The sequence below is a fragment of the Oenanthe melanoleuca genome, chromosome 4 (genome assembly GCF_029582105.1).
Source record: "Oenanthe melanoleuca isolate GR-GAL-2019-014 chromosome 4, OMel1.0, whole genome shotgun sequence".
Classification (NCBI taxonomy): domain Eukaryota; kingdom Metazoa; phylum Chordata; class Aves; order Passeriformes; family Muscicapidae; genus Oenanthe; species Oenanthe melanoleuca.
The window spans coordinates 68,834,877-68,850,547 of NC_079337.1; the positions used below are offsets into that span (position 1 = coordinate 68,834,877).

General features: G+C 60.6%; 1 protein-coding gene across 1 annotated transcript; it reads left to right on the top strand.

The window, feature by feature from the left end:
- The first annotated feature begins 1,692 nt into the window (after positions 1–1,692).
- Positions 1,693–13,745, top strand: EMX1 (empty spiracles homeobox 1). The gene is made up of 3 exons (XM_056489927.1): positions 1,693–2,268; positions 3,985–4,169; positions 13,134–13,745. The coding sequence occupies exons 1-3, from the start codon at positions 1,911–1,913 to the stop codon at positions 13,299–13,301; spliced, it is 711 nt and encodes a 236-aa protein (XP_056345902.1). The 5' UTR covers positions 1,693–1,910; the 3' UTR covers positions 13,302–13,745.
- Positions 13,746–15,671: the final 1,926 nt, after the last annotated feature.

Genomic DNA, 15,671 nt, shown 5'->3' on the forward strand with positions numbered 1-15,671 from the left:
CCCTTCTTCCCCATTTCCATCCCTTCCCTTCTTCCCCTTCCCTTCCCCTTCCCTTCCCCGTCCCTCGGCGCGTTCCCCGCTCCGCTCCCGCTGCAGCTCTCTCACCCAACTCCGCTTCTTTATTTCCACTTTTCCTATTAAAAAAAAAAAAAAAAGAAATATATATTTTGAAATCTATTTATAAAATATTTTAAATGTCGATTATTTTTTCCCCTCTCTCTCTGTCTTGCGGAAATGAAAATAAAAATTTAAAAAAAAGGAAAAAAAAAAAAAAACCGTTTTGCCGAGGCTCTCGCTCCATTTTTAGGCTTTCACTTCTCTGGGATTTCGTGTAATTTTTCCGTTCCTCCCCCCGTGGTTGCCGCCGCAGCCTCTTGCGGGAGCGTGTCCGCGCAGAGCCCGCGGGCGCGCAGCAGCGCTCTGCTCTCCGCGGGGGGAAGGATCCCGCGCGGAGTATTTCGATCCAGCCAAGTGGAAAATAGACTTTCAACCCCCTTTGTGCGGGAGGGGAGGGCTGGCCCCCGCCTCCGCGGGCCGGCAAAACTCCGAGCAGAGCCAAACTGCGGAGTGAACTCGGGACGGGCCCGCGCAGGGGCTGCGCGCCCGCGCAAAACCCCCAAAACCGCCGCTTGCTGCGAGCTTGGACTTTGTTGGTTTGGTTTTTTTTTTTGTTTTTTTTTTTTTTTTTTTAATTCCCGTCGCAGGATCGGAGCGGTGGGAAGAGGTTTCGGTCCCTGCCTTTGGAAGGGACACGCGGAGGGGAGCGGAGCTTGCGCGGGGGGCGGGAGAGGTGGGGGAGGCTTCACCTGTCCCTCCCCCCGCGGGCCGGAGTTCCGCTCCGCAGCCGCGGGCAGGGCTGGTGTTTTTATTTAAATAGAGGAAAAAAAATCCCCGGAAAAACCCAAAAAAAAAAAAAAAAAAAAAAAAGAAAAAGAAAAATTAACAAACAGAAAAACAACCCAAAGAAGAAGAAGAGAAAAAATCAGGAAATTTTAAAGATTTAAAATTTTTGTTTTAAATACGGAAGGAAAACCCCCCCCGCAGCCGGAGCCCCTCTGCCACAACTTCGCGGCGCCTGCGGGAGCGGCTCCAGTCCAGTTTTTCGGGCGCTCTCTGCGTCCTTTTGCCTCCTCTGCCTCCCCTTCCTCCCCTGCCTGCCCCTGCCTCCCTTCCTGCCCCATCTCCCCCTGCCCTCCCCTGCCTGTCTCTGCCTCCCCCTGCCTCCCCCGGCCTCCTTGTGCCTCCTCTGCCTCTTCCCGCTGCCCTCGTCCTCCCCGGCTCCTCTTGCTTCCTTTTCTCTCCCCTGCCTGTCCTTGCCCCTCTCCGATCCGCGCTGCCGCCTGTACCTCGCACTGCCCGTCCTATCCCATCCCATTATCCCATCCCATTATCCCATCCCATTATCGCATCTCTTCCCTAAATTCCCTGCTGTCCCATCCCATTCCATCCCTAAATTCCCTGCTCTCCCGTCCCATCCCATCACTACTTTCTCTTGCTATTCCATCCCGGCCCTGCTCTCCCATCCCTGTATTCCCTACCCTGCTCTCCCATCCCATCCCATTATCCCATCCCATCCCATCGCATTATCCCATCCCATTATCCCATCCCGCCCCTCCCAGCCCAGGTGTGCGGCCCCAGCCCGGCCCCGCAGGTGCCGCCCGTGCTCGGAGCGGGGCTCGGGGCCGCGTGGGCTCCCGCGGGTGGGCGCGGGCGGGGGCGGAGGAGGGGGGAGGGCTGCGGGCCGCGGTCCGTGTGTGTGTGTGCCGTGCCCAGGGGGAGGTTTCTCGCTCACGCACACACACACACGCACACACACACACACACACACACACACACACGCACCGCACACACGCGCGCTCCCGCAGCACCGGCCCCGCTCCGGCCCCCCCGCCCCGCTCCCGGCTCACACCATGTTCCAGCCGTCCGCCAAGCGCTGCTTCACCATCGAGTCCCTGGTGGGCAAGGACACCCCCCTGGGCCCCGAGGAGCCCCCTCGCCCCGCCGCCCTCGCCTACCCCGGCCCCGCCGCCGCCGACGCCGCCGCCTTCGCCCCCGGCTTCCAGGGAGCCGCCGGCCGGGCCCTGTACGGCAGCGCCGAGCTCGTCTTCCCCGAGGCCGTGGGGCACCCGGCGCTGCCCGTGGGGCCCCCCCAGCTGGGGGGCTCGGCCCTGCCTCACCCGCACCCCTTCTTCGGGCCGCAGCATCGCGACCCGCTCAACTTTTACCCCTGGGTGCTGCGGAACCGCTTCTTCGGCCACCGCTTCCAAGGTGAGCGGGGGCTGCGGGGGGCGCGGGCCGGGGCTGCGGGACCGGTGGGTGCAGAACCGGGGGGGCTGAGGGACCGGGGGCTGCGGGACCGGGAGGGCTGCGGGACCGGGGGGTGCAGAACCGGGGGTGCAGGACCGGGGGTGCAGGACCGGGGGGCTCCTTGCCGGGGGTCGGGGCTGCAGGGCAGGACCTGTTGCTGCCGTGCCCGCACTCACGGCCGAGGCCACGGGCGCTCCACAATTCCCGGTGTCTCCGAATTCCCGGTGCCGGTGCGTCCGAATTCCTGGTGCTCCGAATTCCCGGTGCGGATATCTCCGAATTCCCGGTGCTTGTATCTCCAAATTCCCGATATCTCCGAATTCCCGGTGCCGGTGCCGGGCAGAGCCCCCGGAGCTCCGCGGAGTCCCGGCCGAGCATCGCCGAGCTCCGGGCCCGGGACCGGCGCCGCCGCCTCCGGGCGCAGCCGAGCCGCCAATTTGGTTTTTTCTCCTCGCCGGGAACGAAGGGAAGGATTTCGGTGCGGCGGATCTCGGCTGCGCAGAGAGATGTTGTTTGGTTCTGTCGATTTTCTCTCTGTAGATTTTTCTTCCTTTGCTTCTCCTTATTTCTTTCTCGGCTTTCTTTCCTTTTCTTTCTTTTCTTCACTTTCTTGTTTTGCTTTTTTCGTTCTTTCATTCTTTCGTTCATTCTTTCTTTCTTTTTCTTAATTTTCTGATTCTGTCTCTATTTCTTTAACCTTTATTTCTTTTCTCTCCGTTCCTTCCTACCCTCTTTCTTTCCCTTTTCTTTTCTTTATCTGCGTCCTTTTCTTTCCTTTTTTCCCCCATATTTTTTTTCCTTATTTTATTTTTTCTCGGTTTTTTTTTCCTCTTTTTTTTTTTTTTTTCCTCTCCGTCTCCCGTTTGTCCCGCCGCGGTGCCGGGGGGTCCCGCAGCCCGGATTAGTTTTATCTGCTCGGCACCAAGCCCTCGCTTGTCCCCGGGGCTCCGCCGGGGATTGCGGTCGCTGCCCCCGGGCCCGGCCCGCCGCTCTCCCGAGCTGTCCCTCTGTCCTGCCTTCTCTCTCTGCCTTGAATTTTCTTTTTCTTCCCTGGCTTTCGTTCCTTTCTGCCTTGTTTCGCTCGATTGCTTTACAGCTTTCCTTCTCTCGTTCGTTATCCTTTGCCTCTTTCATTCCCTTTTTTTTTTTTTTTTTTTTTTTTTGCTTTCTCACTTCTTGTCTTTCTTTCCTTCTCCTTTCACTTTCTTTCCCTTCTTTTTTTCCCCTTCTCTTTCTTTCCCTCTTTTTAAAATCGCTTTTCCACTTTCCTTTCCTTGTGCCCTTCCCTCTTTCTTCCTCCCCTCCACTTTTTTGTTTCATAGTTTCCCTTTTCTATTTTTTCCTGTCACTTTCTCCCTCTTCCTCTTATTTTATAATTCCTTTTTCTCTCCGTCTCAGCTTTTTTCTCTGCCTCTTTCTTTCCTCTTCCTGCTGCTCTCTCCATCCATCCCTTCACCCTCTCTTTCTTTTTTTCTTTCTTCCTCGCTCCCCTCCCTTCGACGCTGCATCCAACCCCACCACGGGGCTGAGATGAGCTACAAGCGAGACAAATTTTGCGGTGGGGAAAGCTCTCAAAACGCCTCAATTCCCTGTTTTATGCCCTTCCCGTGCGGCAGGGCAGGGAAATCAGCGCCGTGCGGAGGGGAGCGGGGCGCTGAGCCGCGTGTGTGCCCGCAGGGAGCGAGGTGTCCCAGGAGAGCCTCCTGCTGCACGGCCCCTTCGCCCGCAAGCCCAAGCGCATCCGCACGGCCTTTTCGCCGTCGCAGCTGCTGCGCCTGGAGAGAGCGTTCGAGAAGAATCACTACGTGGTGGGAGCCGAGCGCAAGCAGCTGGCCAGCAGCCTCAGCCTGTCCGAGACGCAGGTACCGCCAGCGGGCCGGGCCACACCTGCGCCGTGTCACACCTGTGCCACCGTGTCCTGCTCTGTACAACCGTGTCCTGCTCTGTCCCACCGTGTCCTGCTCTGTCCCACCGTGTCACACCGTGTCCTGCTCTGTACAACCGTGTCACACCTGTGCCACCGTGTCCTGCTCTGTACTACCGTGTCCTGCTCTGTCACACCGTGTCCTGCTCTGTACAACCGTGTCACACCTGTGCCACCGTGTCCTGCTCCGTACAACCGTGTCCTGCTCTGTCACACCGTGTCACACCGTGTCACACCGTGTCCTGCTCTGTCACACCGTGTCACACCTGTGCCACCGTGTCCTGCTCTGTCCCACCGTGTCCTGCTCTGTCCCACCGTGTCACACCTGTGCCACCGTGTCCTGCTCCGTACAACCGTGTCACACCTGTGCCACCGTGTCCTGCTCTGTACAACCGTGTCCTGCTCCGTACAACCGTGTCACACCTGTGCCACCGTGTCCTGCTCTGTCCCACTGTGTCCTGCTCTGTCACACCGTGTCCTGCTCCGTACAACCGTGTCCCACCGTGTCCTGCTCTGTCCCACCGTGTCACACCTGTGCCACCGTGTCCTGCTCTGTACAACCGTGTCCTGCTCTGTCACACCGTGTCCCACCGTGTCCTGCTCCGTACAACCGTGTCACACCTGTCACACCGTGTCCTGCTCTGTCCCACCGTGTCACACCTGTCACACCGTGTCCTGCTCTGTCCCACCGTGTCCTGCTCTGCCCCCTGTGTCCCACCGTGTCACATCCTGTCCCTCCGTGTCCTATTCTGTCCCACTGTGTCCCACTGTGTCCCATCCTGTGCCAATGTGTCCCTCCGTGTCCCTCCGTGTCCTGCTCTGTCCCACCGTGTCACACTGTGCCCCACCATGTCCTGCTCTGTCCCACCGTGTCCTGCTCTGTCCCACTGTGTCACACCGTGTCCTGCTCTGTCCCTCCGTGTCCTGCTCTGTCCCTGTGTCCCACCCTGTGCCAACGTGTCCCTCCGTGTCCCTCCGTGTCCTGCTCTGTCCTTCCGTGTCCCACCGTGTCACACCGAGTCCTGCTCTGTCCCACCGTGTCCCACCGTGTCCCACTGTGTGCCACCCTGTCCCTCCGTGTCCCACCGTGTCCCACTCCATCTCACCCTGTCCCTCTGTGTCCCACCGTGTTCTTCCGTGTCCTACTCTGTCCCTCCGTGTCCCTCCGTGTCCCAGCCTGTCACACCCTGTCCCACCGTGTCCCTCCGTGTCCCACCCTGTCCTACTCTGTCCAACCGCGTCCCTCTGTGTCCCTCTGTGTCCCTCTGTGTCCCTCTGTGTCCCTCTGTGTCCCACCCTGTCCCAGCCCTGGGAGCACTCGGCACTCACACAGCGCTCGGTGTGAAATTCCAGCTGGGATTGCCCCAGGGCCTGCGGGTGTTCCTGAGCCCCTCGGGGTGGATTTGGGATTGTGGCTGTTCCTGAGCTCCTTAGGATGGATTTGGGATTGTGGCTGTTCCTGAGCTCTCGGGATGGATTTGGGATTGTGGCTGTTCCTGAGCTCCTTAGGATGGATTTGGGGTTGTGGCTGTTCCTGAGCTACTTAGGATGGATTTGGGGTTTTTGTGGCTGTTCCTGAGCTCCTTAGGATGGATTTGGGGTTGTGGCTGTTCCTGAGCTCCTGGGGTTGAGGTTGTGGCTGTTCCTGAGCTCCTCGGGATGGATTTGGGGTTGTGGCTGTTCCTGAGCTCCTCGGATTTGGGGTTGTGGCTGTTCCTGAGCTCCTCGGGGCGGATTTGGGGTTTTTGTGTGGCAGCTCTCGGGTGTCACAGGAGCCGTGGCGGGTTTGGGGCTGGCAATGCAGCTCTGCCATCGTCCCGCTCTCCCGAGCGCTTTTCCCGTGTTTTCTCCCTGGTTTGGGGTGTTTTTTCCCCGGGAGCAATCGATGGGTTTAAAAATCCAGTTAGGAAAGGAGCAGCAGCCTCCAGGCTGCCTGGAAATCTGGAAAACCTTTGGCTGAGCCGGGCAGCTCCGGGCCTGTGCTCCAGCACTGGAATTCAGGATGGGTGTGGAGACAGAGCCGCCGAATGGCTTTGGATGAGACTTTCTGGGATCAGGAATTTCCCAGGAATTTAGATGTAAGGAGAGCCAGGAGAAGCACAAGGGTGAAAGGAAAAGTGAACAGAGCTGGGGGAAACGAGGGAATCGGGGCTGAGCATCCCTGTGAGCCCAGGCCCGGTGTCCTGGTTCCCAACGCTCCGGGGGAAGCAGCGCTGTTTCCCGGGATATTCAGCAGCTGAGGGAAGGAGAAAGTTTCCCCCAAATTCTACTGAGGTGGTTGAGCCTTCGTGGTGAATTAATTGAATTTTTAATCTTAAATTTAATTGGGAAATAAAGCCGGAGCCGTGGGTGTTCCCAGTACCCGCCTGGCTCATCCTTGCCCAGGCTCTGCCAAACAAAACCTCCAGACGCATCTCTGGGAGCAGGAAGTTCCCGGGAGGAAGAGGAAAATGTCACCGGCACGGGGACAGCGGGGAGGAGCAGCTGGGGGTGTCTGGGAGCCGGGACTGAGCCCCCCAAAACCCCGAGGGTGTTTGGGTCCCGAGGGTGATGCTGTCCCGACCCCCAGCCCGACCCGGGGCCCTTCCCGCTGCTCTTCGGGCTGGAATGGAGAAAAAAAGGGAAAAAAAGGACAAAACCCAAAGGTCAAAGAACAGCCAGGAACTTGTCGGGGTGGGAAGGGCGGCTGTGGGATGCCCCGGGGGAGCTGAGCCGTTCCCTGGCCTTTCCCAGCATTGCCCGGAGCCGAAATGCGAAAATTCCATTTACTGGGGAAACGCGGCGGCATTGAACCCAAATCCAGGGACATTTCCGAGTGCAAAGGGGCCACGGCGATATTTTTAATTTAAATTTTTCTGTGTGCTGCAGCCTGTTGGGTAGCGTGGTGTCTCCATGATTTTGGGAACTGCTGTGCTGGCAGGGAGCGAGCACGGGGAGGCTGGGAAAGGCTCCCGTCCTTCCCCACGGATCCATCCGGGAATGGGCACCCAGCAGAGCGGATTTCAGGCTGCAGGGAAAAATATTTTTCCCTCCTTTTGGAAAAATAATTGGAAAAAAAGAGAGAAAAAAAATCTGGTTTAATTACCTGGAGGGAAATATTCCCAGTGTGCTGAGGGATGGGTTATGGGATGGGATTTGGAGGAGGGGCACAGCCAGGGGCTGGTGGCTGTGCCTAACCCACGATATTATTATTATCATTATCATTATCATTATCATTATCATTATCATTATCATTATCATTATCATTATCATTATTATATATTTCGAAAATTCAAAAAAATTCGGTGGCAAATCCTGCACGGAATCAAATTTCCACGGAAAACCGGCCCGTGTTATCCATGACACCCACCCAGGTGTGACCCAGGTGTGTTCTCACCTGGGGCCCCGCACCTGAGCCCACCCCGAGGGGGATTTCTTCATTTTTTCATGGATTTGCCGATTCCCAGCCGGGGCTGCAGCTCCTGCCTGTGCCTGGCTCTATTTCCCAGCTGCTTTTTCCTCCGGAAAAATGAGTTTTGCCCTTTGGGCTTTGCCAGCTCCGGGTGCCCCAGGCGGGGAGCAGCACCTGGAAGGTGAGGAGGGTTCAGCACCAGGAAATGCCTTCGGGACCGGGGTGGGGACGTGCAGCTCTTTAACCCCTTCCCAGCCGCTCTCCCACCCAGGAGCTGCGAGAATTCGGGATTGGAACAGGAAAATCCAGGGACCGGGGGAGAACATGCAGCTCGGACACAAATGCGGGTGTTCCCTGAGGGGGTCGGGGCAGCAGGGGCAGGGAGGGCCCTGGGGGGAATGTGGGATGGTCGGAGCAAGGAGGGTCGGGTGGGATGGGGACACGGGGCTGAGACACGGGTGGCACCGAGCTGGGCGGGTGGTGGGGTCCTGGGAGGGTGGGGACGGGAACAGGAGGGGTCTGTGGGGTCAGCAGGGATCTGTGGGGTCAGCAGGGGTCTGTGGGATCAGCAGGGATCTGTGGGGTCAGCAGGGATCCCATCACTGTGGGATCAGCAGGGATCTGTGGGGTCAGAAGAGATCTGTGGGGTCAGCAGGGATCTGTGGGATCAGCAGGGATTTATGGGACCAGCAGGGATCTGTGGGGTCAGCAGGGATCTGTGGGATCAGAAGAGATCTGTGGGGTCAGCAGGGGTCTGTGGGATCAGGAGGGATCAGTGGGGTCAGCAGGGATCCCAGCTCTGGGTGCTCTGGGATTGGTGTGCTGGGAATGGGACGAGCTGGGGGCACCTCACTGTGCCCTGTGGGGTTGGATAGTGCCCCTCTGTGCCCTGTGGGGTTGGACATCGCCTCACTGTGCCCTGTGGGGTTGGACAGTGCCCCACTGTGCCCTGTGGGGTTGGGCAGTGCCCCTCTGTGCCCTGTGGGGTTGGGCAGTGCCCCGCTGTGCCCTGTGGGGTTGGGCAGTGCCCCGCTGTGCCCCCAAGCAGAGGGAAGTTTGGGGTGGTTATGGAGTCACCCCAGTGTCCCCATGGCTTTGGGATTTTTATGGGGTCTCTGTAAATCCCGGTGTCCCCTCTTGGTTTTGGGGTGATTATGAACCCCTGGATATCCCGGTGTCCCCGCACAGTTTTGGGGTGATTATGAACCCCTGGATATCCCGGTGTCCCCTCTTGGTTTTGGGGTGATTATGAACCCCTGGATATCCCATGTCCCCGCACAGTTTTGGGGTGATTATGAACCCCTGGATATCCCATGTCCCCGCACAGTTTTGGGGTGGTTACAAACCCCGCTGTCCCCTCTCTGAGCCGTCCCTGCAGGGACAGAGCAGCCCTGGCCCGCGGCTCGGGGCCGGCTGGGAATCACAACCACTCCGTAATTAATAATTAATAATTAACGGAGCGAATGCCTGGGAATCACAGGAGGAGAAAGATGCGCAGATAGAGCCGGAGAGTGCCCCAGCCAAAGCCCGGGGCTGGCAGCTGTCCCCTCCCCGTCCAAAACTGTCCCCAAAATCAACCCAGAGAAGTTTTGGGGTGTCTTGAGGAGCTCAGGGACAGCAGGGCCGGGCGGAGTGGCAGCGCTGGCACTGGGGGTGGTGGCACTTGGGGTGACATCCCTGTGACACGGAGCTGTCCCCACCCAGAGCCACCCCAGCGCTCTCAGCCCTCGCGTCATCGCTGGGGAAGCTCCACACGGAGTTTTTAATTGTCCCCAGCGCGGTGGTGGCACTGTCACCTCCGGAGCAGAGCGGGACGTCCCGGTGGCCGCGGTGGCCCCCAGGGCACTGCCCAGCTGGGAACGTGCAGGGAAACTCGGGCGGGAGGTGACCCCGGGGGACAGAGCCAGCCAAAGCCCCGGCATGGGAAGGGTTAATGAATTTGGGAAGGGGTAAAAGCCCGGGCTGGGGTTTGAACCAATTACTGCCGGAGTCGGGATGGGGCTGGGAGGGGGCGGCTTAACGCAGTGCCCACTGAGAGCTTCTCACACTTTCCCATGGGAGCTCCTCCAGCCCGGAAAAATCCCCGTTCCCAGATCCCAAAATCCCGGGGAGCCGCATCCCTCATCCCTCATCCCGCATCCCTCATCCCTGATCCCGCATCCCTCATCCCTGATCCCTCATCCCTCATCCCTGATCCCTCATCCCTCATCCCGCATCCCTCATCCCGCATCCCTCATCCCTCATCCCTCATCCCTGATCCCTCATCCCGCATCCCTCATCCCTCATCCCTCATCCCTGATCCCGCATCCCTGATCCCTCATCCCTCATCCCTCATCCCTGATCCCGCATCCCTCATCCCTGATCCCTGATCCCTCATCCCGCATCCCTGATCCCTCATCCCTCATCCCTGATCCCGCATCCCTGATCCCTCATCCCGCATCCCTCATCCCTGATCCCTCATCCCTCATCCCTCATCCCTGATCCCTCATCCCGCATCCCTGATCCCTCATCCCTCATCCCTCATCCCGCATCCCTCATCCCTGATCCCGCATCCCTGATCCCGCATCCCGCATCCCTGATCCCTCATCCCTCATCCCTCATCCCTCATCCCGCATCCCTCATCCCTGATCCCGCATCCCGCATCCCTCATCCCTGATCCCTGATCCCTCATCCCTGATCCCTCATCCCTCATCCCGCATCCCTGATCCCTGATCCCTCATCCCTGATCCCTGATCCCTCATCCCTGATCCCTCATCCCGCATCCCTGATCCCTCATCCCTCACCCCTCATCCCGCATCCCTGATCCCTGATCCCTCATCCCTGATCCCTCATCCCTGATCCCTCATCCCTGATCCCGCATCCCGCATCCCTCACCCCTCATCCCGCATCCCTCACCCCTCATCCCGCGTCCCGGCCGAGCCGGGCCGTGCAGCGCCGCCGCTCCCCCGCCCGTCCCGGCACGTTAATTCCTCCATGGCTCGGTTCCCTTCCCGAATTTGGGATAAGGCAGCTCCCCTGCTCGCACAGAGCTTTAATTAAAGTTTGCACAGCGCTCTGAACGGAGGGCGCCAGCTCGGGATTGTCCCGGGAATGCCCCGGAGGTGGGAAAAGCAGCGGGGTGTGTCCCGGGAGGGGGCGGGACACGGCCCGGGCCGGGAGGAGCCGTTCCGAGCCGGGACTGCCGGGCTGGGCTGGGCCGGGCTGGGATGGGCTGGGCTGGGCTGGGCTGGGATGGGCCGGGCTGGGCTGAGCTGGGCTGGGCTGGGCTGAGCTGAGCTGAGCTGGGCTGGGCTGGGCTGGGCTGAGCTGGGCTGGGCTGGGCTGGGCCGAGCTGGGCTGGGCTGGGCCGGGCTGGGCTGGGCTGGGCTGAGCTGGGCTGGGCCGGGCTGGGCTGAGCTGGGCTGGGCTGGGCTGGGCTGGGCTGGGCTGGGCTGAGCTGGGCTGGGCTGGGCTGGGCTGGGCTGGGTTGGGCTGAGCTGGGCTGGGCTGGGCTGAGCTGAGCTGGGCTGAGCTGAGCTGGGCTGGGCTGGGTTGGGCTGGGCTGGGCTGGGCTGGGCTGGGCTGGGCTGGGCTGGGCTGAGCTGAGCTGGGCTGGGCTGGGCTGAGCTGAGCTGGGCTGGGCTGGGCTGGGTTGGGCTGAGCTGGGCTGGGCTGGGCTGGGCTGAGCAGCACCTGGTGTGCGGGCCTGGGAGCCAGGCAGCGTCCACAGCCTGCCTGGGGTATCTTAATCCCACCTGGGGCATCCCCATCCCAACTGCAGAATCCACATCCTGCACCACTGCCTGCAGCATCCCATAACCCTGCCTGCAGCACCAGACATCCCATAACCCTGTCTGCAGCATCCCACATCCCATAACCCTGCCTGCAGCATCCCATAACCCTGCCTGCAGGATCCCACTGATCCTGCCTGCAGCACCCCATAACTCTGCCTGCAGGATCCCACATCCCATAACCCTGCCTGCAGGATCCCACATCCCATAACCCTGCCTGCAGCACCCCACATCCCATAACCCTGCCTGCCACATCCCATAACCCTGCCTGCAGCACCAGACATCCCATAACCCTGCCTGCAGGATCCCACTGATCCTGCCTGCAGCATCCCATAACCCTCCCTGCAGGATCCCACATCCCATAACCCTGCCTGCAGCACCCCACATCCCATAACCCTCCCTGCAGGATCCCATATCCCATAACCCTCCCTGCAGGATCCCACATCCCATAATCCTGCCTGCAGGATCCCACATCCCATAACCCTCCCTGCAGGATCCCATATCCCATAACCCTCCCTGCAGGATCCCACATCCCATAACCCTGCCTGCAGCATCCCATAACCCTGCCTGCAGCACCCCACATCCCATAACCCTCCCTGCAGGATCCCATATCCCATAACCCTCCCTGCAGGATCCCACATCCCATAATCCTGCCTGCAGGATCCCACATCCCATAACCCTGCCTGCAGCATCCCATAACCCTGCCTGCAGCACCCCACATCCCATAATCCTGCCTGCAGGATCCCACTGATCCTGCCTGCAGGATCCCACATCCCATAACCCTCCCTGCAGGATCCCACATCCCATAACCCTCCCTGCAGGATCCCACATCCCATAATCCTGCCTGCAGGATCCCACTAATCCTGCCTGCAGGATCCCACATCCCATAATCCTGCCTGCACCCCTCGTGTGTCTCCAGGGCTGCCAGGTGGCAGTGACCACATTTGTCCCTCGTGTCCCACCTTGCCATGGGAAACTGAGGCAGGGCAGGGGGACTGTGGGAGCGCTCCTGGAGGGGACAGGCACAGGGATGGTGATGGGGACAGGGGACAGGGATAGGGGCAGGTGTAGGGAGAGGGAGAGGGACAAGGACAGGGATATAGGGTAGGGATAGGGATAAGGGGTTAGGATAGGGATAAAGAATAAGGATAGGGATAAAGAATAAGAATAGGGATAAAGGATCAGGGTAGGGATAGCGGGATAAGTGGTGGGGATAGGGGTAGAGACAAAGGAATAGGGATAAGGGATAGGGAATTAGAATAGTGATAAGGGATAGGGATAGGGACAGGGATAAGGAATAAGAATAGGGATAAGGGATAAGGACAGAGACAGTGACAGGGACAGGCACAGGCCCGGGACAAGGACAAGGCCATGGTCAGGGCCAGGATCAGGGACAGGGACAGGACCAGGGCCTGGAACAGAGACAGGGTGAGCCACAGGGCCAGGAACAGGGACAGGGACAGTTTGGCCACTCTCCAGTGAAACCCAAACCTCCTGCCTGGCTGCAGCAGCCAGCTGTGCAGGGCCAGCTGTGCTGGGCCAGCTGTGCAGGGCTGGCTATACCAGACCAGCTGTGCAGATCCAGTTGTGCAGATCCAGTTGTGCAGATCCAGTTGTTGTGCAGATCCAGCTGTGCAGACCCAGCTGTGCAGATCCAGTTGTTGTGCAGATCCAGCTGTGCAGACCCAGCTGCGCACAGCCAGCTGTGCCGGGCCCCACAGCCCCCGTGTCCCCGTCCCAGGTGAAAGTGTGGTTCCAGAACAGGAGGACGAAGTACAAACGGCAGAAGCTGGAGGAGGAGGGCCCCGACTCGGAGCAGAAGAAGAAGGGCTCGCACCACATCAACCGATGGCGCCTGGCCACCAAGCAGTCCAGCGGGGACGACATCGACGTCACCTCCAACGACTAAGGCGGGGACGGGCTCCCGCTGCGGCCACCATGGCCAGGAGCCCCGGCCAGGCCGGGGGGACACAGGCGGCGGCACCCGCCGGACTCTAGGGACGCGGCCCCCGCCGCCGCCGCGGCCTTTGCTGGGGGTGCAGCCCGGGCAGGGCCCGACCCGCGTCCCCCCGGCCCCCCCGACCCTCGGAGGGGTTTTCGGGGAGCCCAGCCCAGGAGGGAGAGGAGCTGCCGGGGCGGAAAACCGCGCGAGCCCCTCGGCGCCGGAGCCGTGGCATCCAACAGCGCGTCCGCACAGCTCGGTGTCCCCAGCCCTTCCTCCCCAGTGTCCCCTTTGTCACTTCTCTTTTTTATCCCCGTTTTTCTCCCGTTTTTCTCCCGTGTTTCCGTTATTTGGGTTTTTTACGCCGACTGGATTAATTTATTCTCCCTGCCCTGTGCGCTTCCCTGCCGTAGGTAGCAGCTGTAGTGAGTGTTCCTGCCTGGAAATAAAGGCCAAACGTGCTGGGAACTGCTGGGTACTGCGGGGGCTGGGGGAACTGGGGCAACTGGGACAAACTGGGAGACACTGGGAGACACTGGGAAACACTGGGACAAACTGGGAGACACTGGGAGACACTGGGAGGAAATGGGAGACACTGGGAAACACTGGGACAAACTGGGAGACACTGGGAGACACTGGGAAACACTGGGAGGAAATGGGAGACACTGGGAGGAACTGGGAGGCGCTAGGAGGCACTAGGAGGAACTGGGAGGAGCTGGGATGTATTGGGAGCAACTGGGAGACACTGGGAGAAATTGGGAGGATCTGGGAGACACTGGAAGGAACTGGGAGGAACTGGGAGGAACTGGGAGGAAATGGGAGGAGCTGGGATGGACTGAGAGGCACTGGGAGGAGCTGGGAGACACTGGGAGCAACTGGGAGGAACTAGGATGAACTGGGAGAAACTGGGAGGGAAATGGGAGGTGATGGGACAGACTGGGAGCAACTGGGAGCAACTAGGAGGAGCTGGGAGGAACTGGGAAGACCTGGGAGGAAATGGGAGGAAATGGGATGGACTGGGAGGTGCTGGGAGGAACTGGAAGGCACTGGGAGGAGCTGGGGGCAGCTGGGAGGAAATGGGAGGAACTGGGATGGACTGGAAGGAGCCGGGAGGAACTGGGAGGCATTGAGAGAAACTGGGAGGGACTGGGAGGAACTGGGGGCGAGGGAACAGGCGGGGTTTGGTGGCTCCATGGCCGTGGGTGAGGACAGGGGGGTCCCACTGGTGTGACAGGAATGTGGGGTGTCCCTGGGGTGTCCCTGGGGTGTCCCTGGGGGTCCCACAGGTGTCCCAGGAATTTGGGGTGTCCCTGGGGTGTCAGTGGGGGTCCCACAGGTGTCACAGGAATTTGGGGTGTCCCTGGGGTGTCCCTGGGGGTCCCAGAGGTGTCACAGGTATGTGGGGTGTCCCTGGGGGTCCGACAGGTGTCCCTGGGGTGTCCCACAGGTGTCCCTGGGGTGTCCCTGGGGGTCCCACAGGTGTCCCTGGGGTGTCCCTGGGGGTCCCACAGGTTTCACAGGAATTTGGGATGTCTCGGGTGTCCCTGGGGTGTCCCTGGGGTGTCCCTGGTGTCCCTGGGGTCCCACAGGTGTCCCTGGGGTGTCCCTGGGGTGTCCCTGGGGGTCCCACAGGTGTCCCAGGAATGTGGGGTGTCTCTGGGGTGTCCCTGGGGTGTCCCTGGGGGTCCCACAGGTGTCCCTGGTGTCCCTGGGGTGTCCCTGGGGTGACCCGGGGGTGTCCCACAGGTGTCCCTGGGGTGTCCCTGGGGTGTCCCTGGTGTCCCTGGGGTGTCCCAGGAATGTGGGGTGTCCCTGGGGTGTCCCTGGTGTCCCTGGGGGTGTCCCTGGTGTCCCTGGGGTGTCCCAGGTGTCCCTGGGGTGTCCCAGGAATGTGGGGTGTCCCTGGGGTGTCCCTGGGGTGTCCCTGGTGTCCCTGGGGGTCCCACAGGTGTCCCTGGGGTGTCCCTGGGGTGTCCCTGGTGTCCCTGGGGTGTCCCTGGGGTGTCCCTGGGGGTCCCACAGGTTTCACAGGAATTTGGGATGTCTCGGGTGTCCCTGGGGTGTCCCTGGGGTATCCCTGGGGTGTCCCTGGGGTGTCCCTGGGGTCCCTGGGGTGTCCCTGGGGGTCCCACAGGTGTCCCTGGTGTCCCTGGGGTGTCCCTGGGGTCCCTGGGGTGTCCCTGGGGTCCCACAGGTGTCCCTGGGGTGTCCCTGGGGTGTCCCTGGTGTCCCTGGGGTGTCCCTGGGGGTCCCACAGGTGTCCCTGGTGTCCCTGGGGTGTCCCTGGGGTCCCTGGGGTGTCCCAGCTGTCCCAGCTCCAGCAGTGCAGCTCCTCAC